This window comes from Mizuhopecten yessoensis, unplaced genomic scaffold (assembly GCF_002113885.1).
Source record: "Mizuhopecten yessoensis strain PY_sf001 unplaced genomic scaffold, ASM211388v2 scaffold11145, whole genome shotgun sequence".
In the NCBI taxonomy this organism is placed as follows: domain Eukaryota; kingdom Metazoa; phylum Mollusca; class Bivalvia; order Pectinida; family Pectinidae; genus Mizuhopecten; species Mizuhopecten yessoensis.
This window is the reverse complement of record NW_018408902.1, coordinates 2400054-2427155: the sequence shown is the minus strand read 5'-3', so window position 1 is coordinate 2427155 and position 27102 is coordinate 2400054. Positions and strand designations below refer to the sequence as shown.

At 35.1% G+C, this 27102-nt stretch overlaps 2 protein-coding genes across 4 annotated transcripts in view; one reads left to right on the top strand and one right to left on the bottom strand.

The window, feature by feature from the left end:
- Positions 1–769: 769 nt before the first annotated feature.
- On the bottom strand, positions 770–10288 carry LOC110466795 (RNA-binding protein NOB1-like). Its single transcript, XM_021523555.1, has 8 exons — positions 10181–10288; positions 5959–6091; positions 5489–5622; positions 4115–4186; positions 3017–3466; positions 2635–2732; positions 1512–1653; positions 770–1104 (listed from the first exon to the last, which is right to left on the bottom strand). Exons 1-8 carry the CDS (start codon positions 10250–10252, stop codon positions 835–837), a joined length of 1371 nt encoding a protein of 456 aa, XP_021379230.1. The 5' UTR covers positions 10253–10288; the 3' UTR covers positions 770–834.
- Positions 10289–10498: 210 nt separating this feature from the next.
- The window catches only part of LOC110466815 (NEDD4-like E3 ubiquitin-protein ligase WWP1), a 47994-nt gene continuing 31390 nt past the window's right edge, over positions 10499–27102 (top strand). For 2 of the 3 annotated variants that reach the window (XM_021523578.1, XM_021523575.1), the window contains exons 1-2: positions 10499–10585; positions 25232–25315. In XM_021523578.1, the coding sequence (XP_021379253.1) occupies positions 25255–25315 (61 nt within the window). In that variant the 5' untranslated portion in view covers positions 10499–10585; positions 25232–25254. Of the gene's footprint in view, positions 10586–16736; positions 17107–25231; positions 25316–27102 lie in introns of those variants that run through there. The other variant, XM_021523576.1, reaches the window with a different exon arrangement.

Genomic DNA, 27102 nt, shown 5'->3' with positions numbered 1-27102 from the left:
TATTCCCCCCAACCTCCCGTGCAGGACATGCATCTCTAGCCAACAGTTGAGGTGTGGTGCAGACATTTTGTTCAAAAGGATGGAGAATCCTTAGCAGAATTGCTAGGAAAATTTTCTTTCTACTGAATCTTAAGCTATAGATTCTAAATACATGTATGCACAAAATGTAGAGGCTGGCACAATCAGTCTTTGTAGTTAATTTACATAACAACTATACTGCATCTGCACACCACAATTTGTTAAATTTGGAAACCAATTTACTGATCAGATGTTGGTTTTCCTCCCTAATTATGTATAATATGCATGCATCAAATTGACAATCAAACTTAGCCTGCACCGAAACAAGTGTGATGGACCGACTCATCTATAGCTTTCTCCAATAGAGGGAATGAAAATATTAGTTCACAATTTTTGCGAGTGTTTACAAAATATTCAACTGATCCTCATATTTAGTTTTAAAAAATCCCCTCATCATATTTTAGTAGTTTTCCTTCACAGTATTTCTCAATACAACTTACGCCTGATTTATAAGCACTATCCTGGAAAAGCCAGGGGAGTAAATATGTAAGTAACTGTGAACTCAATCATTTGAATATTCAGCCACACTGTCAAAACTTTGTAAACCAAATGAAGTATGATGTAGGACAAGTTACAACCATGCACCCTCAATTGATTTCAATTTGACATGTTTTATCCAACAGCCAGTAACAAAAATAATTATATATGTATCTGAGACTTTTTTAAAGAAAAACAAATCACATTGTTATATTTCACATATACAAATTTTATTAAAACATTAACAGGAAGTTTATCATGATTAGATAACTTGATAATTTATTTCCTTTTTCCATAATTTTTGCGCACTTCATTGGGGTTTCTCTTGTTGAATGTGTTGGAGGAGCGCCCTTGTTTGATCCCTAGCTGTGAGGCTCGGCTTGTGATGTCATTGACGTTGAAGGGTGAGCTACCAGTAACAAAATCAGGATTTAAAGCATCGATTTTCTGTTTAGACTTGCGTGTAGACCTTTGTTGGGCAACAGGAGTGTCCTCAGCCAGAATAGGATTCACAGCGTGTTTACCTCCCTTTGGTAAGGGCAGTGAAAACTGAAGTGGAAAAAAAAATATCAATGAAGTTATAATTTCTTAAAATGAATTTCTGAATTTCTATGGGACAGATCAACATGATTTGTATGATTGACTGGGGATATCTGAGGTTTTCATCCAACTCTATCAGCGACTGAAACCCCTGCCATGACATTTATTTCTGCAACTCAGTTTGAAGTGCTCTTTTTCTCTCTGTAGTTTAAATAACTGACTTGTTCCCACTGTACTGCCTAACCTTTGTTTCTCGTATTGAAGCTTTAGTTTAGAAGCTTTAGTTTATTCTGACTGATAGATTGATGGGACTTCATGACCTTGTTGCAGTTATAACGGAGCCAAGGACAACAGCTCACTATGTACTGAATGAATTTTGCTCCCTTTCAGCTCTATTACTCTCGGTTTTGACTGACCTTTGTGCCCCTGGTGCTGACTGGTCTACGTCTGGACAGGAAGTAGCGAATAGAGCCGTCATCCTCCACCGTCATGGTGACCTTCTGTAGTGTGTTGTTACCACACGTGGGGCAGAACTCCTTTAACACATTACTCGTTATCCTGGAAATTAGAAATACACATCTATGTACATTTCATTTGATTAAACATGTAACATTGAAAATACAGTTTTATTATACATAAAGTCAATGATCATTGTCAAAAACATAGGGTACTTTCGTGTATCCGGTTGAAACGGTTGAACCGATCTGGACTGAGGCTGGGGTCCAGATGTACCTGATCAAAACTAAAATGCTGACTATTGCTAGTTTGCGTTATTTCTTTCTAAAACATTGTCAAGTCACATGTAGTTTTATTCTTTCTAAAACATTGTCAAGTCACATGTAGTTTTATTCTTTCTAAAACAATGTCAAGTCACATGTAGTTTTAAAGATATGTTATGTTATTCAGTGGACACGTAGAAGAAAGGCATTTAATAATCTTGATACATTGTTTTTTATTCTCCAAAACTGTGCATTTTTAGTTTCAACCGGGATACGCGAATGGAGCCTGAATCTCCTTCATTAACATAAAGAAATATTATCTGTAAATAGGTCCGAAACATGTGGACAAGGATATACACATGGCCTAGTAAAAGGAACTGGAAATGTTTGTGACACTCCATCTAGTGGTGATATACACCATCCTTCAGTCATATTCCATAGTAAAAGATTGACCTCTGCAGCAAAAATATAGCTCATCTGACCTTTGACCTTTAGATGACCTTGACTTTGGTGGTATGGACTGGGGAAATGTATGTAACATATCACTGTACATTTAGGGTACTCTCCCACTTGAATGTTTTAGCTAATTATCATTAATACCAGGAAAGTTAGTGCTGGGACAGGGATATAGCTTATTTTATTTCCAATAGTGACCTCAACCTGTCTGAGAAATGTATAAACTGCAATTTCTAGAGGTTATGTGTATTATCAAGGTGTTTTCAGTGGTTAAGAATAAGTATGGGACAGTCATGGGTAACACTGTCTACACTAGTGTAACCATTAATGGCATATGCCATAATTAAGTTAGCAGATAACTTACTTTAGACAGGCATAGCAGCGGAGGACATAACTCTTGGCCTTCTTGATCAACATCCCATCCACGGAGATCACATTCAAGCCCATCTGTATCAGCACATTCTACAAATGGATTAGTCAACAAGTTATCACACGGGCTATCACTTGTCTCCATACACATAATGTTGTACTTCTTCATTGAATTTTGACAATAAGCATTTCTTTTCCCAAGTAACGTTTTCTCAAAAAAAAAAAAAAAAATCTCTCTTACACCTTATCATTTTCTACACCTGTTTGTACTATTATATATTTCATTTGCTAACACACTGGTGATGTCCCTTACTATCAGTCATCTGACAGTATTAAGCTTGTTTTGCTAAATATCATTTGTATTTAATGTCAATTACCTGTATCGCAAAGTCAGTAGTTAGACAGCCTACAGATACATCTGCTTTCTCTGTATTTACGTCTCCCATCCTCTCCTTTACAGACTTAATATTGCTAGGCGTGATCCATCCATCATCATCATCATCATCATCATCATCCTCATCTTCCTCCTCCTCCTCTTCTTCACTTTCCTCCTCAAGAATATCTGCAGATAGTGTGTCGCCTTCAGCTAAAAGTCTACTACTACTATCATTTTCACAGTCCTCGTTTTCTGTGTTAGAATCTTGCAGACAACTACTGTCTGTGTTTGTTTTGCTGTCTTTTTCTACTGGTTCAATATTTTCACAATTGCTGTTGACATTTTTCTGATTTTCTAATGATGTCATCACTTCTTGTGTATCATGTGCCTCGTCTCCTCTGGTTTCTATGATGTCTGATGTACACTCTGAGGATGTCCTGGATTTGTTTGCCTAGAAATAGATTTACAGCTCTACAATGTATGTAGATAAATTGACAACTGCATACTCTCAAATGACTGCTATAAATTGGTTACAGCCATATTTACCCTATTAAAGCCAGTTAGGGCTTAATGTTAAATATGGATTTAATTCATTTGTGCTTATACCAGCACAAATTTTTGCAAAAGAATATCCATTCACTTTATCTATGAATATATACCGATTCAGAAAAGAGATATTAAATCACTTTTCCAATTTTGTCATTAATCCTAAGAAACGACTTCTGAAATGGTTTTAGTGTGTGATGGAAATCTGGTATAAATACCTTAAATCTTATCTTCAGTATTTATAAACAAAACTAACTTACAATTTTGTAAAAATATTTACATCATATATCAATTTCATTGTGTTTTTCATTTTGATTACCAAAAGGAAATGAATAAGTCCTATTTTAAAGCCAGCAACAGGATTGATAATGAAACCAGATGCTGAGATCACAATCTGTAAAATAGGATTCCTGAAATGATGTGGCATGGTCAAGTGCAGCATTTGGTGTAAAAACAAATGTAATTATCTGTTACAACTATTCTGACTTGAATGAATCATGACCTCAACTGTCATATGCACTTGCAATGTACAAAGGATATCTAGACATCCTACCTTTGAACTTATATAAAATCCAGCAATATCTGTTGGTTTCTCTAACATTTTCCTGGTGGCATTCCATTCTATCTGAAAGAAAGAAGAGGTCATTATTTCAGTAGTTTTTTAACAACCCCTAAAATGGTGGGCAGTCATTATTTAGATCTTGTGTCACTGTCTTTTCTCCTATAAAGCCTGTCAACATGTTCAAGCAATTACTTTGATACACAGACTGGGATCAATCTAGACTTGATTCACTACCATTTATGGGTAGTTTCCCCTACTGAAGAAAATCAACATGTTCTTTGAAATTCCCCCTATGTGCTTCAAAATTCCCTTATTTTAACAAGAAAATAGCATTTTTTCTTCAAAATATTTCCCCTTATATGTTTTCTTTAGAGTTCAACAGTTAAAATCCATAATACTGCATATATTATATATATTTTATTCGCATAATTTAAACAAACATTCTACAATTTTAAGCTTAAAATAGTTTATAAATTGAAATATACTGCACACATGTATGTCAGACAAAACATTTATCTTTTACCTTCATGATGCTAGAGCCTTGTATCAAATTAAATTTCCCCCAAATCTGAAAAAGGATAGATTCCCCTAAAAGCTAGATTGATCCCTGGTCAGTAATAGACTTAACTCTAATTGATCTACAATGTTAATTCTTCACTTGCGTTGTCTGTAACCACAGTAATAAAGGTTGTAAACTGTTCTAATATTTACTTTAACAGATAGGTTATGGTGATAAACAGAACAGGTCTTACTTTAACAGATAGGTAATGCTGCTAAACTGGACTTTCTTTAACAGGTAGGTTATGGTGATAAACTGGACTTACTTTAACAGATAGGTAATGGTGATAAACTGGACTTACTTTAACAGATAGGTTATGGTGATAAACTGGACATACATTAACAGTTAGGTTATGGTGATAAACTGGACTTACTTTAACAGATAGGTAATGGTGATAAACAGGACTTACTTTAACAGATAGGTTATGGTAATAAACAGGACTTACTTTAACAGGTAGGTTATGGTGATAAACAGGACTTACTTCAACCGGTAGGTTATGGTAATAAACAGAACAGGACTTACTTTAACAGATAGGTTATGGTGATAACCAGGACTTACTTTAACAGATAGGTTATGGTGATAAACTGGACTTACTTTAACAGATAGGTTATGGTGATAAACAGGACTTACTGTAACAGATAGGTTATGGTAATAAACTGGACTTACTTTAACAGGTAGGTTATGGTGATAAACAGGACTTACTTTAACAGATTGGTTATGGTGATAAACAGGACTTACTTTAACAGGTAGGTTATGGTAATAAACAGGACTTACTTTAACAGGTAGGTTATGGCGATACTACTTACCTTTCTATCTGGTGTGATCTTGATGTGACTTGACCCCACAACCTCTTTCTCGAGCTGGTAGGTCAAGGCCATGACCTTGATATCCACAGCAGATAGACTTCGATAGTCTCCAGTCTTCTTAGCGAATTCTGTCACTGTTTATTGTAAAGAAGCAGAAAAGGTGATGGAAAACTGTAGACATGAGTTTGAACCTCAGCAATCTTGTCAATGTCATCTTAATTAACGATTGTTTGGGACCTACAACACTTGATAAGGCTATATATTATCATAAAAGACTCAAATTTTACAAGCAAAAATGCATTAGAAAGTAAGTTCTTTGCAACAACAAACTACAAGTCAATGAAATTTTCCAAAATTACAGAAAGAAAGTACAAAAATAACCTACAAAAAACCAACCTACTCAAAAATAATATCCTAAAATACAAAAAAACAACAATTTTTGTACATTTGGATAGTCTTGAAACACATACCAAATCTGATGGATTCAGAGGATGGCTGTCTGAAGTGGAGCTGGTAGGGTAGCACTTGGAGGCGCTGACGGGTGGCTTTGTCACGGATCTCATTCACAACTTCAGGTAGGGAGTAAATCTTCTCACCGATGCTCTGAAATTTAGATTTTCAGTGAATAACATAAAGCACATTATTATCATCATCACATTTTTTGTTAGATTTCTCATATTTATTAGATCAGGGAACTAAATAGCAATGAAAATACATGTACATGTATATGATCCCGCAACACATTATAACATATGGACAGTGCCAGATAATATCAAATTGACATGCAGTTTCCCAGCAAATGTAACTAACTAATGTAGTTACTTTTTGGTATATATATGGTATACATTAAAAGGCTCTGAAAATTGACCAAAATGTCCAAATGACATAAGTATGTATACTTTCGACAATTCCAGTTTTACTATATTTAGTGATTATATAACAGCTGACTTATCAACAAAATGAGGCAGTCCAAAAAACTGCTCAATAAGAATCATATTTTCTGTTTTCGGTTCAGATCAGTAGTTTGTCGATAAGTCACTCCTACAAATTTGAACCTACAAAATCGCGTCGCTCAGGATGGATTTGTTTTACTGAAACAGAGGACTCTACTGATGGAATGTTGGTGATGATAAGGATGGGTTTAGATCAATCAATATCCCTTTTATCGATATATATAAGGTATGTGTTGTACGGTGTCATAGTAGATTTTTGCTGTCAGCAATTGAAACTCTCCTATATATACCAAGCAGTGTTGGAGAATTCCACGTTTTCATATATAGTAAAGAACTCTGGTCCCACACCAGACACCTATCTGTCAAAATGTCCAGGCCTAAGTCTGGTGTCAGGCCCAGAGGAAAATCAGGCTATGTACACCCTAGTAGTTGTAAAGACCAATAAACACCCATAACTTATAGCAGGTTTTTGAGCTTATTTTTTTATTTTGTAAATGCATAATTTAAAAATGTAAATGTCCACATTTAAAAAGGTCTTTACTGCTGTTATCAGGTACTGGAGCATCGGCAAAGCTGGCTTTATAGCTAGATTTAGCTAGACAAATATACAGTCGAAACTGCTCAAGCCACCATCTGTATTCAACGACTATCTGTTTTATGCAACCACTTTTTATTCTTCCTGACCGTTTTTACTATTGAATTTAACTAAAGCGACCAGCGACCACCGAAAATGACCCCAAAATTACGTTAAACAACTACATTTGATACATTTTAGCGACCATGTTTGACGAAAATATACCAAACGATCGTTGAAATATTTGCGACCGTCACCACATTTGACGAAGGGCTAATTAAAGATCTTTTTACCAAGTTCAATGAACAAATTTGAAAAATAGCAATTTCCAAATTTATAATAAATTCCTTGATATGTAGAAACAAATAAAAAGTGATTTTTCTAACTGCCGATATTGATGATTTAGCAGTGAAAATATGGACCAATATTTATCGCAGCTGAGCAAAACCATTTAGATTGCGCGAGTGTCCGGCTAGGCAATGTAACCTTTAACCCTACGATATCCTCCATTTGATTGGATGAAGTAGACTGGCAGGTTTTCATTCTTGAAATCGGGTCTGTTGAGAGATGGTCACGACAGCACTCTTGTTCGAAATTATCATTAAATATCAGCGTAACTTCGCACTAACTATGTTTATGTTAGCATACATATCGTTTCTAATTCCTCATCAATATTGAACGCCTTAAATAACATCCCTGAACTTCTCAATGCCAAAGTACTAAAGACAACAATACCGGTCTGTTTTACGGCAACATGATGTTGGCTTTATTTTGGTCAATTTTTTAACTGGATCGATTCTCTTTCCAGTTTCCATCGTAACATTAAAGGAATAATACATGTGAACCCATCTATTGGACCAACACAGGAACAGCTGTCATTCCAACAGCAATATATTTCGTAACAATTAAGTTAGCTTAAATCATGGTAATTACCCAAAACACAGTCGTGTAAGTTGAGAACTTCAACAAGTCTCCATCGATCTTTTGTTCTGAGTGTAATGACAATTCTTTTCAAACACTCTTTGTTGTTTGTTTACTGTCATAATTATCACTCGACTATTGTTTAGTTATTCACCTGATCTGTTGAACGATGTTGTTTTAAATTACCAGTATGTGCGCTTGGGGCGGTGGTCTGTTTACAGTTGTCTGAATAAGGAGTCGTTTGGTTATAGTCATATGTGTGTACAAAATATGGTCAAACTTTATTAAACGACCACTTTTATTAAACGACCGTTTTTTTTTAATTTCCCTTGGGTAGTTGCTTAATACAGATTCCACTGTATAGTCAAATATGACTACAAGTATATAGGGCAAATGGAAACACATGTGTTTGAAATTCTGACTGTAAATTGAGAACAAACACGCCAGTACTGGACATAATTATCTCATGCACATCGATTGAAGTGTTGAACAAACAGATGAATCAGTGAAATGAAAGATTTTTATCTAAAAACTCAATTTCCGGTAACTTTGTTGAATGTCACTGTTGCAATTCTTAGTACTTGCGTCCTTTTATCCTCTCCATCTGATGGTCAGACTGGAATATTAACGATTTCTGTACCAAAACACAAAACATTTCACTCCCTCCAGACACCCATGAACAACTTTCAATGCATCTTATCAATCTTTCTTGGAAGATGAACATCTTCCGAAAGGACGGGTCGAATCTGCATCATAGGGATGCTTATCTTCAGTAACATGAACGAAGCAGGTGCCATAATGAATAGACACACTATAGTTTGTTACTAATAAGTGATATATGTTGAAAGGGGAAAAAAGCAATGATGGAATTCAAACAAATGACTGAAAATTGAATATTCATATGAAAATCTTTCTCATTTCACTGACTCACATGTTTGGTCAACATTTCAAACGATGTGCACAAGATAATTATGACCAGTACTGGTGTGTTTGTTTACATTTGCTCTATTAGCTGCGATAACGTAGCTTTCTGACGACGAGAGATTTTTTTATATATTGCGTCGTCAGAGCTACGAAGCGGTCCTATACCAACTAATGGAGCAAAATCAAAAGTGTTAATCTGTAAGATTGCATATAATTCACGCCTCATATGCGTATAATGTTATCAAAATATTGCATATTTGTTGAAAAAACGAATCCTTACCCATGCAAAAACACTGTTACGAAATTAACAAAGGCCGTCTTGGGGAAAAAAATAGAAACGACCACCATGACAGATCACGCGTGATGTTATCTCAATTATCCTTTCTATATATGGCCTGCATGGCCAAATATAGTATTACTACTGATGCCGCCATGTTTACTACAATTTCCATATTGGGTCATGACACCCATATTTGGACGTCTGACCTATATGGGAAGAGAGACGATCTTTCCAACATGGAGGTCAATTCAGATTTCGATTACGCTTGCTACGTTAACTTGATAATTTAACGACATTTTAGGCAGAGTTAAACTTCAAGTTGTGCAGGATATCAACAGAAATAGTTCATACTACCACCTTATTTATGGATGCGGACCAATGTGCTGTCAATAATTCTTAGATCGCCCCGGTGTGATTCACACCGGGCTTGCTCCATTACAAGGCATGGGATCGATTTAATACCCGGCCGAGGCAGAGGAGGCCGGGTATTAATATTAGTACTATTGCTCTATATACGTATAAAAGTCATATTTGACTACAAAGCCAAATTTAGCCATACCGCCAGATTTGACAGTGATCCAGTACGTGGTTATAGCTTCAGTTACAAATGTTTGAAATACACATATGCTACACTGATATTGGTCACAGCACCTGTGTGCTGTGACCTATACCAGTATATTTGTAACGAACCCCTGTGGCTCAATCGACACAGAGTACTGGAGCTGAAACTAATTTTAATTTCTGCCTCAGGTGTTGGTTAGAATATGTTACGCTATTTAACAAATTGATTACGTTCTATTAACTAAAGGTAACAGGAAAAGCACATCGTCATACTTTTAGGAAATATATAGGCCTAACATATTGAGCTTACTTTTACATTGTGCAATAATGAATTTATCGTTTATATTTTGACATCCTGGAGTTTGACAAGTAATATAACAGCAATTTATTTCGTTCGTCATTCCAATCAATATAAATTGGACCATCCATTAAACGCGGCTACGTTTTTAATTCTTGCCATTGATGGCGTGTCAATATACCTGAAGAGGAGCATTTCTGATGAAAGCTCCTGCATCTGCGATCACGTTTTGGACCTTTCCTGTGTCAGCCATGTTTTCAGAACATGTGTATGTGTTTGTCGGCGTTGATAAAAAGCTTCTGAAATAAGGCACGTTCAAAACATTCAAAGCACCTGCAACTATGTTCTTTTAATAATTTAGTCGTTTAAAATGTGAAATTATTGAATAATATTTACACAGATTATATTAGTTTTTATATTCTTGCCTGTAAACAGAATTTCAACAACAACAAAATCGTCCCCTTTACCAGCAATGTTTGGGTAGGTGTTACGTCAAAGATCACGTGATCATTTAGTTTATGGTGGATAATATGGTGGCTCAACCCGAATTTATCTACGTATTCTGAGGCTGGTCACAACTGAATGAGTAAGTCTATTGAAAAAATAACATACTCAGTAAATCCATACTTAACAGATCATTTATATATACTTTACATTTAATGGATATCTCGCGTGAACCTTCCATTTTGATACACGAATTCCCAGAAGCTACGAGCAAAAAAAATCAATTCTCGCCTGTTCGTAAGATTCCCGAACATGAAACTGATGTCGGAATTTCATTGCGTTTCTATACAGACATGACTTGGAAAGGATATCGACAAATAGCCAAATCTGATTTCTTATTAATCGAATCGATTTCGAACCGAACTGTTGTGTGTCATATATTTTGGATTTACATGAAAACTGGTTGTCTGTCAGACGAGAATCTCTCGTGACCTTTCGTTACTGGGCATGATGTTGACATGGTAAGACACCAGGATATACTCTCTGTTTCGACCTATATGCGTCATGTGGAACATTATTTTGATGATCATAAGTTGCTGATGGCCACATTATCATACAGAGTGTAGTCTTGAGAAAGTTAGATATACATTAAATTGACGTCGCACTGACATGCCTTTTGGTACATCACCAACTACTGAACTAGGCCTACAGAAGTAATCATTTTGTTGACAATAATAGGCTTATATGTACAGGACCAGTAACCGTGATGATACCATGCCAGTTATTATTAATGTTAATATTAGGCTAGTTTAATATCAACATATAATTAAAAATATAAGCATGTTTGAGTTATTCACCTACTCCATTCGAACCCATTTCTATTTTTACCCCATATACTGATATAGTGCAAGTTCTTTAATTACCTATTTATTAAATTTAGGAAGTCATAGCTAGATTTGACTTTAGTCTCCATTACAACTCAAATACTTTGAAGTCCAACAGTCATTTAATTGGCTTTAAATTAGGATATGTTTCGAAGAAATTTAACCATACCATTACAGTATATCAGATGTAGCCTACTAGGTCACTGGCAGCTATATTTTCTGCTTCACTGAGTATCATAGTTATACTAAGCCTATTATTAGCTCCATTTCCATGTTTATCAATATAATCTTGTTTAATAACAATCCACCAATCATATCCACATAACTATCATTCCCCATAACATCAACAATTAGAGGTACAGCAGGATATCAGTTCAGATCCCAATAGAGCCTATACTAGCTAGAACCTGGTCAACTCCAACTTTTCCCAGTTTGATACATCCTACCCCTTGTTGCCCCATCTAAACAAATAGTTTGGTCTCCACTTTCACCATCTTATATGTTCTGCATGCATGGATACCTACCCAATACAACCCCCCTTACATTGGGGCTCTAACTCCAAATCCACCAATGCATGTCCACTGATGTGCACCTCCCACATACTGCAGCCGTCACTCCCAAAACACACCTTAGGGTTCCCCCAACCTGATCATGATCAGAGGACAGCGAGGACTACACTAAGGACGTCAGTCTGTGGACCGCAGTAGCTGTGACAGCCTGTCCACATCTGAGGAGCTCTCCAACCTCAAAGCGTGACCTGGATGGGCAGGACTTTTAAATCTCCGAGGGCCTGGTAAGCGGCAACTTACCCCCTCACGTCGACCGAACACCGACTTCGTCAGGGAAGTATAGACGGAAAACCCATCAACCAACCAACCAATCAACCAACCAAATGATCATGATCACCTCACTACATTGACCCCTCATTCTCATGTCCTCATTCAGTCTTCAGAAGATCCCTCAACACAGGGTGGAGTAATTCTGCTGAACTATTTGTGGTGGTATATTGAATGGTGAGGGATGGGGTCCCAGAAGAATGATGGTTTTTTTATTTCTGCAGTGTTGTAGGGGGGCGGGAGGCAATGAGAATGTGTGAGTTGGTGACCTGGCGTGAAAGGATCACTGCAGAATAGGGTGTGGTGGTGGTAGGGGATTCTTGAAAAGTGCTTTGGGTATATTCTTTAGGACTATTCCAAACCCCCAAAATTGCTACACATTAGGCAAAGATCCCATCCCAAATAGTACTCCACCAAAAGTGATATCAGTACTTCAGACAGGACTAGTATGATCTGTCATTACAGTACAGATTTGACCACTAGGGTTATATATATACTGTATACTGACCATGTATACAATTAGGGATGTTGACTGTATGGGTTACAGTGACTGACCACCATGCTGATGCATATCTTCTTAAAACAAACCATCATTATATATGATGATCCATAGATAACATTGGCTTAGCCATTTGCCCATTTTACATATGACCTAGATTTTGTGTTGCACAACACATTGGGTTCAATATCTAGAATGAACATTGTATGCTCACGATATTAGGACATTGACAATTGCACATGTATGTTTTGGATTTAGACCAGTTCATTCATATTCATTGTACATTTCTTTAGTTTGAATTATAGATTATCAATTGGTGTTTCATTTTTCATATGATATCGAAATTCTAGTAAATGTTAGGGTTAGGAAGTCAACAATTTCAAGTAAAAGTTTGTTTGGAAATATAAGAATCAACAACAAAACTTGACTCTATTTTGATTTGGCGTATGTACTGGTGAAAAGCTTAGAGGTTTATCCTATTGTAGTCCGAATTATTCTGACGTTTTATCGACTTTTTTCATATCGGTCTGTCGTCGATTAACGTCAGAACTCTGGCCCTCTATATTATGCGGGAAATATACGACCCGCGCCCGGAGCGCATCTTAAAACTGATATCTTCGAAACAAATCGTCACTTTCACACACATGTCGCACATGGATCGAAAGATCTATTCTTTATGCACAAGACGATCATGCATAACATGCCTCAAATAACCAATACAATCACTAAAAACATTTTTTCAAACTTACTCTGTTTTACTCTATTGTTTTTGATAGCGCCTTCTAATGCCACGTGACTAAAATCTCGCCGGCCTAAGTCATAACGTTGGGAAATACCTTCGGTAACGCGAGATATCGTCAAGTCATGTGATATTGCTCATGGCCTAATTTCCATTAAACACATGGGTTGGTATAGAAAACGTTGGAAAATACTTTTCGTAATAATCTTTGAAACATGTTATTGATACCACCTAGTGCATAAAGAATAGATCTTTCAATCCATGTGCGACATGTGTGTGAAAGTGACGATTTGTTTCTAAAATATCAGTTTGAAGTGCGCTCCGGGCGCGGGTCGTATATTTCCTGCATATTATAGAGGGCCGGAGTTCTGACGTTAATCGATGACGGACCAATATGAAAAAAGTTGATAAAACGTCAGAATAATTCGGACTAATCCTATTGTAACTCTAAAAAGGCTTGTATAATGACTGTATGACTATGACTGATCCCAGATCCACAGAAACTTGCTCCAGACACTAATAAAACTTCCTCATTTATTTAATTCTTGTTATATGAATGTTGAAAGTTTTTTTAAGGCCACATGAGCACTTTCCTGGAAGTGTCATACACAAATAGGATTCCCATTATATGTATAAACATAGCTCTCTAATGAGTGCACAAGTCTTCCTTGATGATTGCTAGATACTTTTGTTTTAAAATCTTAGCCTAATGGACAAATGTTACAGTTTTTTACCTGTAAATTATATATACATTCAGTGATTTTTTACCTGTAAATTATATACACATTCAGTGAATTTTTTACCTTCTTTTCAACCTCCTTTTCAAAGCGGTCTATGCCTTGTGACTTTGGGGAAAATCACACACAAAAGCATGATTTTGGGAAATAAGGTGACTTTTGCATTAATTTTGGGAAAATACAGAAGAAATTTTTAAAGGGAAGGGGCATTTATAAGGCCCCAATAGCAAATTCACCCTAAAACATCACTGATATTGCTTGTGTAACTGGCCTGGATTGCTTATATAACTGGATACATTTGTAGTAAGAGTTATATTATGATGCCAGTCAAAGACTCACGATTTCATGTTATCAAAAGAAATAGTCATATCTCATATGATGTTTGTAATTTTTCATATTCAGAACAGTACAGGTTGTAGGAATTTAATCTGTGACTGACCTCATTATAGTAAACAAGGTACTAAATCCTCGGAGTAGCTATAGGTTTGCATTTCATGTATTAGTTATCGATTTATCATGTTCAGTGTGTCACAACTTTTTGGGTGTATCAATTGTCAAACTTTGTAAGCGAGTACAGAAATCAGATCTTGTTCCCCGCTGTATATATATACACAGTTATGGCCCTTAGTTCAATTTTGATACTGAAGTTCGTTCAGAAGTGGGGACTGTATTTATAGAAATTTCCACATTCATCATTCAAGACTATCTTGAACTGCTCCAAGTGTGGCAGATTATTATGCCTGAAACTACATACATTTATTATGAATTCAAAAAGGTTCTTTTGCGTTGGCAGGTTTCAATTCGTCCATATGAAAACAAATCATGACTCTCTACTCTTACTGGTGAAAAGAGCAGCTAAAGATAGATTGATGTGTTGTATAGCGTGCTCTGTGAAAACTGTGAAATCTAGATCTACGTATACATACCTGACTATTGTTAACTTTGTGATATGATACACAACAACAGGAATTGTGTATTTTTGTTTGTATCCATGTTATTTTCGAGGTCCAGGGGAAATCCTGGAAACTGAGAGCAACTTTCCCATTAGAGTGGTCATTATATTTATATTATGTAAAATTAAAAGAAAATGGCAAATAGAAGGCCATTGCCCAGCTTACAGTGGCACTTTTCACTTACACTGTGGTATATATGTCTTACAGCATATGTAGAGATACCACAGTAACTAATAACTTAAATAAGTGGATTAATTATAGGATAGGTCACTTGCATTTGAGAAACCTGATTTAAATATCTGTGGTTGTGGGAAAGTTATAAATGTTCTGTCCATATTGTGTCAATGGTTGTAACTTGTTACGGGTGTATTACTGTCGACAGCTTTAACAAACGGTAGTACCTTGTGCCTAGTTACTAGTTGTAACTTATATATATATGTATTGGGAATTGGTATTAATTGTCATGAATGTAACTAGTAAGTAGTATACTGTTGAGTTTATGGACTCGCAATGCCCCCAGGTTTCCTTGTGTATACAAAGTCAGCATGTAGCTTCAAATTCACTAATGTGGATGTCACGTTTCACTTAAAGAAGGCTTACATAAGCTACTGATATGGGTGAAAAGTACAGTTATCAGTGATCTGAAGCAAGGATAGTGTAATGTAGCACAAAACATACCTGATAAAAAAAATTCAGGTAGGAAATGTGTCAAATGTGTCATTTAATTATCAGAATATCAATTTCGCCCGTAGTTTATATATATACTGTATGTAATTTTGCAGGAAAATGTTGCTTTATTGAGTTGCAAAATCTAATGACTATAGTAAGTAATTGGACCACTTGTTTCCTACAAACTTTTATGCAAAAACTTATAAACTTTGTAGTGTTTATGGTTTTATGTCTATGCACTCGAGATAGTTATTCAAATGTGATTTGAACTCTGATTCAATAACTTCTGTTTTGGTCTTTTCTCTTGAGTCAAACTCCATAACACTTAAACAGAGTTAATTAATATTTTAAGTATAAAGGCTTTGAAATGTTGTACATATATTAGTCTACTGAATGCCCCTATACAGCAGGTTCTTAAGTTCACACCAAAGTAATTGATTGGCAGTCGAGAGACTCATAATCACAAGTTGTATAATGTAATACATTATTGATGATGCATGTACATACATACTTCATTTGGAATAATTGAAATTGAACTCTGTTATAATGCTCCCGGTCAATATATCCATTTTTCTGGTCAAATAATGAATCAATATAAAGTGAAACATATTGAACGATTGAGAGCACCACCCTTAAAACATTATGCATAGAGTTAATATTGTTGGGCATGAATTGAAGAAAACTCTTTTCTGTGATTGTCCCTGCTGGTTCCGCCAGTCCCTGACGAGGACTTCAACCATAGATTATCCTAATTACCCTTTCACCATATTTATACAATGTAGGCATGAGCTTGATAGAGATGATAAATTCTTAATACCAAGTTTAATTTGGTCTTGGGGTTCCAACTCTGTTGTCACAAATAACACAAACATCCTAATTGATGTATATCACAACATACACATGTATGCATGTGCAATCATGCATGGTTATATTATGATGATGCATACAATTCAACCATGCATGACATACTACATTTACATAAAGAGTTGATCACACAAGATGGCTTCCACTGGATCTGCCTTCTGGATTATTTTTGATTTCTGAGAAGTTATTTTGAAACATCAGAAATTGCATTTGGAACATATACATGTAGTGTCTCCCCCATTTGAGTTGCTGTGATTGACAGAACTGCTGTCGGTATATATTCATGCGATTGGTAGATCCTCAAGTCGGCTATGTTTGTTTACACCTGTGACGATGCGTAAGGACACACCTGTGACTTTCCACCTGTACTGTTATGTACGAAACTCTAATCTATACCTACTCAGTGATGCTTTACCATGACTTAGCAGCATTGAAAAACATGTACCCAGTACTGATGGGCTGGTGTATCTATTTATATACAGGTACATTGTGTGTGTACATGAATGTCCTAGTTGGATCACGAGGTCTGACTATCCTGTTTGTATGAATGTTAACCATGTCAATCTTACATATATATCCTATATATAACTTGTATAAGCAGTCCTATATATAACTTGTATGTACATATAGAGTCATGATATACATATAATGTTACAGTACTGTGAAGTCATTGTGAGTCCTAGGTACTTTGAGTTCCTAACACAAAAAAGTAACGAATTAATATATATTATAATCTTATTTGTAGCCTGGGTACTTTAGTGTAGGTACATATATGATGATCATGATCTGATATTAAAGGTCATCGGAATAATTAAAGATGATAATGTTAATCAAATAAGGTCAACTTTATATCAGGAATATCAATATACATGATTTGATCAAATAGGCCATGCATGGGCAATACCAAAGCTTTATTATCAGACGATTTTGTTGGAGTTTTACTTGGTGAAATTTGGAATTTAAAAAACTACAACATTAGATCCATTTAAAGAAAACATGCAGGCAATATATATGATATATGTAGTATGTTATAATTACATTACATATAGTCACAATATTTGCCATAATGTTATTTCGCTGTTGTTGAAAGATTAGGGATAGACCTAAGAATAAAATGTTGAGGTCTTCACTGTTTGGTGTACGTGAGCTGGCTAGGTATACACGTCTGACAAGGTATACGTTTATCCCACCTTGTAGGTCCATGACCAGGAAGTGTCACCTGATCCATACACTGATATCTGCCGGTCTTAAAGCATATCTGCTGGCAGTTCACAGTGGAGTGCATGTGTCATTCAATAATCGTCTGTATGTCAATTCCTTAAAGGCAGCTCGTCTTTTCTGTTAAATGTTGCAATACCGTATATGTAAATCACTAATGATTTTCAGAGTTTAGAAACAAAGGAGAAGAGTTGATGCTTTACCAGCTGGTTAAATGTTAAATGTCGTTCAACGTGAACAAAAAACTGGGCTGAATTATACACCTTAGACAACTAGGTACATTTATATGTGCTTGCCAACTTATAATATCTCTCGTTTCAGCACATATTAAATAATACCAAGTAGTATCACTGGAAAGGAGAAAAAAAATCATTCATTTGTAACTCAAAAAATCAACATATCTGCACATAGGGTCTTTTTGATCGTTGACTTGCCTGCAGCGACAGTTGTTTTTGTAGCAGTGATTCATGCTTTGTCGAACAAGATGTGCAAAAGAGAAAAAATCTATTTAAAGGATTGCAATTTCCCTGTAAAACAATTGTTGTTTGACTATCAAAATCTTACTGAAATCTTGACTCTGGATTAATGAAAGAAAGGATGTGGAATTAAGTGAAAATAGGAATATTGATCAAGTTGTGGTTTCTGAAATCAATATAATTTCATTATAGCCTTTAAGTAATAGGCAGCTCTGATATAAAATTTTATCTCTTTGGATACTGACTTGCTAAGCTTAAAGCTTCATACACATGCATTTACAGCTGTTATAAATCTGTTTAAGCTCAATAAGCAAAAGCTCTTATATCGGTTATGAATAAAAGTTTTAGAGAGAGAGAAAACAAGAGTTTCACCTGTCGCTGCAGTTTAACAGGAAGGGATTTTATGTTGCACCTATACCTATCATTGCTGGTCATGTTTAACAGGAAGTAAATTTATTTTATGGGAACAGAGATAAGGCTTAAGCTTGATAAAACCTTTAAAAATGATGTGAGTTCTAGGGCCTTTTAAAAAAGTGATTGCAAACCAGATTCTCTATGTATCCACATGCAGAGAATGAATAATTACTATAAATGAATTAGAAAAGGATGTCACAATGATTGTGATGTTGTGTTGCATTCAAACCATATAGAAACCTGGGTGCTGTACTGTGATTGTCACACTTGGTAGGTACACAAGCACAGGATCTTTAGGTCGGTTTAATGATATAGATGCCTAGAGCTATATAGGATATTGTCTCAGTTGTGATTAGAAGCTTGCAGCCACAAGCCAGGTTTCTTGTACCTTAGTACGCAAAAGCACTTAATATATTCAGTGCAATATCTCATGGAAAGATAAATGTCATTGAATGATATTAAAAACAATAAAACATCCTGGTGGAAACACACATACTCCTCCTGATAAATATTATTTATACAGCATGATGAATAATTGGTTTATACATTTTTATTAGATTTTATAATTATAAAAATTGCTGCAATAATGTAACAATTGAGGAAGTAGTGATATCTGATCCTGACTATATTTTAACATTGAATTGATTCTGGTTGCCTTGGCGTGGCTACCACAATCAGATCAAAACAGTAAACATCGTAATTGCAATATAGATTTGTACAGTAGTGAAAGTGGGTCAATGTACTCAGCATAAATAAAATCCTGTTGGTGGTAATTCTTTACGGCTCAGATGACGAAGTGCTCAGAATTGATCTCTGTGTATTGTATTGACAATGAAGTTATTTCTGCTCGACTGTACACGGACCATGTGTACCTGAAGGGGGAGATGAGAATTTCTGGGTGAAGCATGATGGGTCTGTGGTGGAGGAATTGATCAAAGTCTATTGTGTGTCTGGAAAAGTTTCTTCCATGACCTGGCCATATTGAGATTGTCATGTTGGTGTTGACTGATGCATGACCTTCTCCTGGAGTTGGAATCATTACCTAACTAGATGTCTACTGCATGTAACTACATTACTCTTCATTTTAATTATGTATGCATTCATTTACATCGCTATCTCTCAGGAAGTGATCATGATCTATATGTTACCATGCAGTAACCATTTGCTGTGACATGCATTTATATAATGGTTAATCTGAAAACAAATATTATCTATTGATGATATTTATACATTGGAATAGTACAAGAGATACATTGATACCATTTCATTTTTCTGAATTACTTGATAATGCTGAATGTTTTTGAAAGGAGAATAATGTATAAATTTACATGTATCTTCAGAAATATGTTTCAACAATTTAATAATCAATAATTCATTTTTCCAGTTATTAATTTGTAGGCTAGAAATTTAAAAAAACATGTATTTTTTATATTCATGAATGTCACATCATTATATGGGTATGTTCTAACTGAATATGATATTTGATACGAAACAATTTACAGAAACATTCCACAATCATATATACAATGTATGTGTTGCAATTCAATAGACATGAGCCTGTTTGGCTGCATTAATAGAGAGTTGGATGGGTAATGATTGATCATCATATAACTGTGTTTCACCAAGACAACTCCGATAGAGATGGTGTTTACACAGGCAAATCTGCTGTATACTGCTTTTATTTACATTAAATCAAGTTACAAACCATGTTTACTTGTACCGTAGTCAGTAAACACACATTTATGTTTATAACCATTCTCTTCATGTGTTAAATTATTAATTTCTATTCAAATGTTTTAAAATACTAGTTAGGGTAAGACAGGGTGGAACCCGGATCCGATGTCTGTTCATTCTGCGTCAGCTGTTTACATTAAACAACATTTACCAAATAACCAAGAGTCCTATAGGGTGTTTATATTTGCATGGTCAGACGTAGCATGCAATGATAAAGGGTAGTTATATATATAGCTAGCTCAGGACAGTGGAAGGGTGTAGGATACAGTGGACCCATCCCTCACTTCCAGCAATGCCTTTATCAATAGGTAGTTTGGGGGTTTTGTTAACAGAAGTGCATTCATACTCCCAAATAATTTAATGCATTTTATTTGAAGGAAAACTGAGGATGTTTACGTCAATCCATGTCTTGATTACATTATGTTTGGTCTTTGTAATATATAGGACTTGTACACCTTCATTCAGATGAATCATGGTGTTAATAGAAGTTGTGAAATGTTATGGAAAACTCTGAATAAAAAAAAAAATGCAAAATAAAGTTTTTAAGGGAGGTAGCTCTTGACAAAAAAACAAACAACAGGTTTAACTCATTCACCCCTGAAATTTCATAATGAGCTATTCGAACCTTTGAATTGGAAGAGTTCAAATGTGTCCTGCGCAGCCTTTGATTTGATAAGGTTCACAACTTTAGGGGTAAATGGGTTTATGTGTATGGTTGCTGGGTTATCCCTTCACACACTTCATTGTTTAGCTGTATCTAGTATCGGTTGTAGAAGGAAGTATGATCATGACCTTTACATCATCATCATGAACCTTGATTAGCGTGTTGTTATCAATTTGATTGCTGTCTGATAGTGATTCCATTGTGAAACATGTCATTGTATCTGTAATTGTTATTACAAATGAATATTATCAAGTAATAAAAATGAATATTATCTAGTTTTATGACATCAGATAAAGTAACTGAAATTTTGTCAGGTAATTTCTGAGATATATCTGCATTAGAACCTGTCGGTATCAGTTCTCTGGTCTTTGTGATGTGATATTATAGTTCTGTGGGCTTTTTAGTTTCGTACCTGACCACCATAAAAAGAAATGATGTATGAAGAACCACAACCAATTTATAATTAAACATCAGAGAGTTCGCCAGGCTTGCTGATACAGGGGAGGTCAAGGCCACTGATCGAGTATGTGATTTATAATTAAACATGAGGCCGTTAATGTTGCTTGCTGGAGAAGCCATCATGAAAGGCCACTGACAATACATGTATGTTTATGAATGTATGATGACTATCCAGCAAACCAATATGTACTTGGGTGTTATAGTTATGAACTTGTTTTACAGCTGTCACTTTGGGAATGGACACTTTCCTGATGAGCTTTTACCCATATAAATGGAGTTTTGATTATAAGATATAAAATAATAATGAAAATTTGTTTTGATAGATTTATCTTTTCTGACTGAAATATAAAAATGGTTTCAGTCTTGAACCTTTATAAATCATAGTGTAAATGAATGAATACACCTGCTAGTATTATCATGGGAACATTTGTAGCTGGTAGCCAGTAAAAATACCCTCCTACTACAGATATTTCACGGACTACTTTCATGAAAAATAGGAAGAATGGTAATGCCATGGGGTACTGTGAAATTAAAGTGTCAGTTTTCTCATTTGTTACGTAGTACTATTTTGATGAATTTGCATAGAGTTTCTAGTCTGTTCTGTTTATCTAGGATACGTAGGTGAATATTATACATTTATATTGATCAGTGATCCATGTGATGTACTGATATTGAAAGTAACAGTAGGAGGATAGAGACCACATTCTTGTTTCTGTCAAATATCAAGATATATATACATCTGCTGACCACCTGAGCGTGTGAAAGATCACAGAGACCACCAGACTTGATCAATACCAAGGGGAACTTACCATGGTACAGTTTTAGTGCATCTGTGTTCTCTCCCCAGGTGGAGGGAGTATATATATACACACTTCTATATCGTAGGAATTCTCAGGTCAACACTGAGGTTGAACAACCTCGAGTAAACTGTAACAGTTGTTTCTGGTCTAGATCTAGATCTGTTTTCTGTATCTAGAAAGTACAACTTCTTGACCAGATGATGCAAGCACTTATTACAGTATATATATAGATAAAAATCATAACCTGAAATTTAATTTAATTTCATTACTTTAATTTGATATCAAAGATACAACACAGCGCCATGCCGTGAGTCGAACACACAACCCTTCGGTCACGAGCACGGCGTCCTACCACTAGACTACCGTGCCTCCTATTTTACAGATGATTTGTTTTGAATATTTGCCTGTACCACCCTGATATTTTAAGTTTATTTATTGTGTGGAGTGTTGACACTGAGTCCCATATATTGGCTATGATAATCAATTTGATTTATAGAAGATCATATATATCATTTATACACGGTTAATACTGGGGCTACAGTACCGATAGTTTGTTATTTGCAGTGTCATTTAAAAACCAGGACATATTAACAGGACGTCAGTAGGTTAAGTTAATGAGAAGTGTGAAGGCAGCCTTCTACATAAAAACTTCCTCATCTACTACACAATAACCGACAGGGTCAGGTCTAATCTACATATCAGCCTGATTGTTATTCTGTAGATAACAAATTTGTGCATAATACATTGTTCTGATATCATCTGTAACAATATTTCAATGTTAAACCTTTAAGAGTTTTTCTGATTCTCATGTTTTTGTTAATATATGGGTTGTATATATATACGGTATATGATATATATAACCAAGACAACCAGTGTTCAGAGTATATGTATGCAATTTTAAATTAAATGTACATAATGCAAAATGTATATTTAGAAGCCTAAATACACACATATATATATATTTCAATGTCAAACGCAGACAGCATATTGCATACATAACTTACAATTTCTCAGAATTTTACTGGATCAAAAAATGGGGAGTTACTTTACCCCAAGAGATAAGATGAACCCAAGAGACAGGAAGAATTAACAATCTATCATTTACCCCAACAAATGAGGGGATTACTCTTCCTACAGATGGGGAGTTACTTTACTGCTATTGAACACCCATCTCATGTGACCCCTAGTACCGACAGAAGAGAGAATAGAACTTTTAACCTAAATGAGACTTACCTGTAAGTTGAAATTTGATGTCAATTCTGTTCTGTCCTCTACAGGTATATAGGGGTTACATCCCACCCTTATAATTACCCTCCCTTTGTCTTTAGTTTATATATGTTGTGGAGGTTTATACTCTGGGAAGTTTGAGTGCAATATCTCGAGACCTTTTTGTATAATCAGTTATTGCCTAGGTTTGTGCACTGGTGTTGACAGTGTACATTAAATGTTTCCTCACCTGTTTGAATTATTATACTGAACACATACGCGCCCATCTCTAGTGACACAAGGGAAGGGGCATTGTTTACATACATGTGGTAGTCAGTTAAGCTATCCGGGAAAGACTGATAGATTATGACCTTGCTGAGAAACGTGTAGTGCGATATATTGAAAGGCTATAGATACAAATTGTTTATTCTTTAAGTTGTACTTTTTCACTCACATACATGTCTCTTGTTTGGTGATTAATTAATAAATACGTACTGTCAATAATGGTAATTAAAATAAAATATAAAGATTTTGCAGTTAAATCTACATCAGCCTCAGTGAATATCAACCATAAAAAGATTACAAATCAATTAAGAGAAATGGACAGTGGGCTACATTTAATCTGCTGTGTAAATATAACCAACCACTAAGACTTGCATACTTGAGTATAGTGTTAAGTCAGTGTTAGCTTATGTTAACATTACACATTCATCAACTTATAATGAATACATTTCGTTTTGTAACTGTATTAGTAAGCTGTGGTTGCGAAACCTAAAAAAAAAAAAAAATCCTGTCAAAAAACACGGTCATGCAGCAAGCATATATATGCACTACTGTTACATAAACCCTCTGAAGTCAGATATAGGTTATGAGACTAAAACTCTGTTGCGCTAATATGCGACATCGTAATTATAATATTGTTGGAGATTGCTAGCCAATTTTGACTGTTTCATTATTGTGAATCTCAAATTTGAAGCATATATATAAATACGAAAATCACATCAATTTATTGGCAAATTCAGTGGAAAATATTTTTATGAACTGCATTCTGTTCTGAGTAATATAAATTCTATAATTCTGAACTGGATTGCAGGAAAATATAATGCTCCAACTTCCCTAATAAATCCTGGAGATTTAATTATTTTGACATGAAGTTACGAGGAAAAGAATTCCCATGTACTAAAATTTGTAGTTACAAGTTTGGATTCAGAACTAGGGCTCTGAGTTTAGGATCATGTGATATTTATACAGAGCCAATTAATGAAACATGACCATTAGTACAGGGGAAGTTCCATTAATGTCTCAAAAATCAGAAAACAGCAAGCTTAAGCCTCCTACCACTACAGCTCAGCACTTGGACATGCTGTGGGACTGCCAAAATGTTATATTTTGTTATCGATTGGATCCAAGAAGTGTGTTGAGAATTCGCAACAAAGCTGTTGTTGGGCTGTACTTTGATGTAGTTTTTGTCCACAAGAAGAATTTCATTGCAATTGATTTGTTTTGCAGATATTTTCAATCATTTTATATTGATGTTTGCACTCGTTTATTATCTATTTTTTGTCATATTGTTAATTGATGAAATTATTTTTAATAATAAGGGAAAAAAATCAAACAGTGTGCCTTTGTTTTACAGATATCCTTATGTGCTAGATCATTATGGGAGAAGCAGCATCGGCATCAGCAGGTCAAGCACAGTTTTCTCAACTTCAAGTCACAGGTAAGTCAAACATTATCTCTTCGTGAAGACATTAATGGAGATATTCTCTAATTCCCCTTGGAACGAGATTAATACATTGTAATATTATATAATACTGTAATGTAAAAATGACACTAAGTTATCTCCCTTGTATTTGGTGCTGTAACAAGATAAATGGTTCGATTTGATTAAAAACCAAATGGGATGCACTGTAGTATGTGAGACAGTAACATATATATATATATATATACTGGAGGTCTGTTTGATATGAGGTGGTACGAAATGAACTGTCGACTGTTAATGGCCCATATATCCACATAACTGTATTACTGTGCAGTTGGATTGTGATGGAAAAAGGATTATGTCACACAAACTGGAAAAATAAGGTATTGATCAACAAATCTAAACACTCTATAAAACACCCACTGCCAGAGAAATTGGAGTTAATGCAAACTGGCAGGAAATGGAAAAAAAGTTCTGTGATTGCCACGAATCAATTTTACAGTCAGACTTACATATTAGTGCTTATCAATAGAGCAGCCTTTTCTGTGTTTGGCTATAGGGCTATAGGATTGTGTTACAACAATCGTGTGGGCATGTGATAGGAAACTCGAGGCAGAAATACTTCCTCAGAAATATCAATCAATCATTTGGTTTAATATTTGTTAAATAACTTAATACCATTACAATTAGTTGTGAAAATTGAGTTGAATTTCAAGCCTCTGACAAAAATTGTGTGAATAAAGCTGGAAAGAGATAGTCCATTAGGAGCACAACATGTATGTAAATGGTGGACAGGCATTGGTTCCAACAGCAACTTTTTGCATGAAAATGAAATGGAACAACGACAATGATTTATTGACTATATGTAAATTATGTATTGTACCTGCCTTAGAAAATCAAAGTTTTAATATTGATGAGTTTGTGATGTGGAAGCTAATATGTTAGTCTGGCATTATTGCCTGTGCTGTAATGAATGGTTGGTTATATTACAGCTTAATGTCATATTACAATGCTTCTTGCTTCGGTTGATAATGGTGATATGGTACCAGTTGATGAATGTTAATTACGTAATTAAAAAGTTTCTCCGTAATACCAATTCACGAGGAAAGAAATGTCCTTCATATTATATATGATATTGATAACCAAATTTATCTGTGTGCCAGCATTACCCTGTTTTTATACCTGCAAGGCTTAATTAAGGCTAGCACACATTATGTGCCACTGACAAACTGTGGCACACTATATATACATATATATAGCTACCTTGTATGGCTTTATAATATTGACAACTGATGTTTTGTCAGCTTACTAATGTCCTTTGTCTACAAGTTTGATACTGGTCTTTCGCAAAGAAAGCAAGGGTTCCATTCCCTGATCTGACGTAAAAAGGTATTTAATCACCATGTGGGTTTTGGTCCATTTACACGTTCTTTAGTCTTAATTCATTGCTCTGGGATCCCTCCCAGAGCAATAAATTAAGATTATATGTGTGTAATATACAACCAAGCATCATCATTTGTACCCCATACTTACTGCATTTATAGATAACCAACCTTCATCACTTGGCACGAATGACTTTATTTATCTGTAAACAAAAAGAAGCATAGACCATGTATAATGCTATATACTGAACACTGTTATTGAATAGTACAGGTATGATAGCCTTTAGATTTAGCCACCATACATTTCTGTAGTTATCTGAGAATTGGGTTAGTGATCTACGGTATAGTTTGTAAGCTCACTGAATGAATTAAATGGAAAAGATTTGGTATTGAATTCAGTTACATTTAGGTTTTCACAAAAAA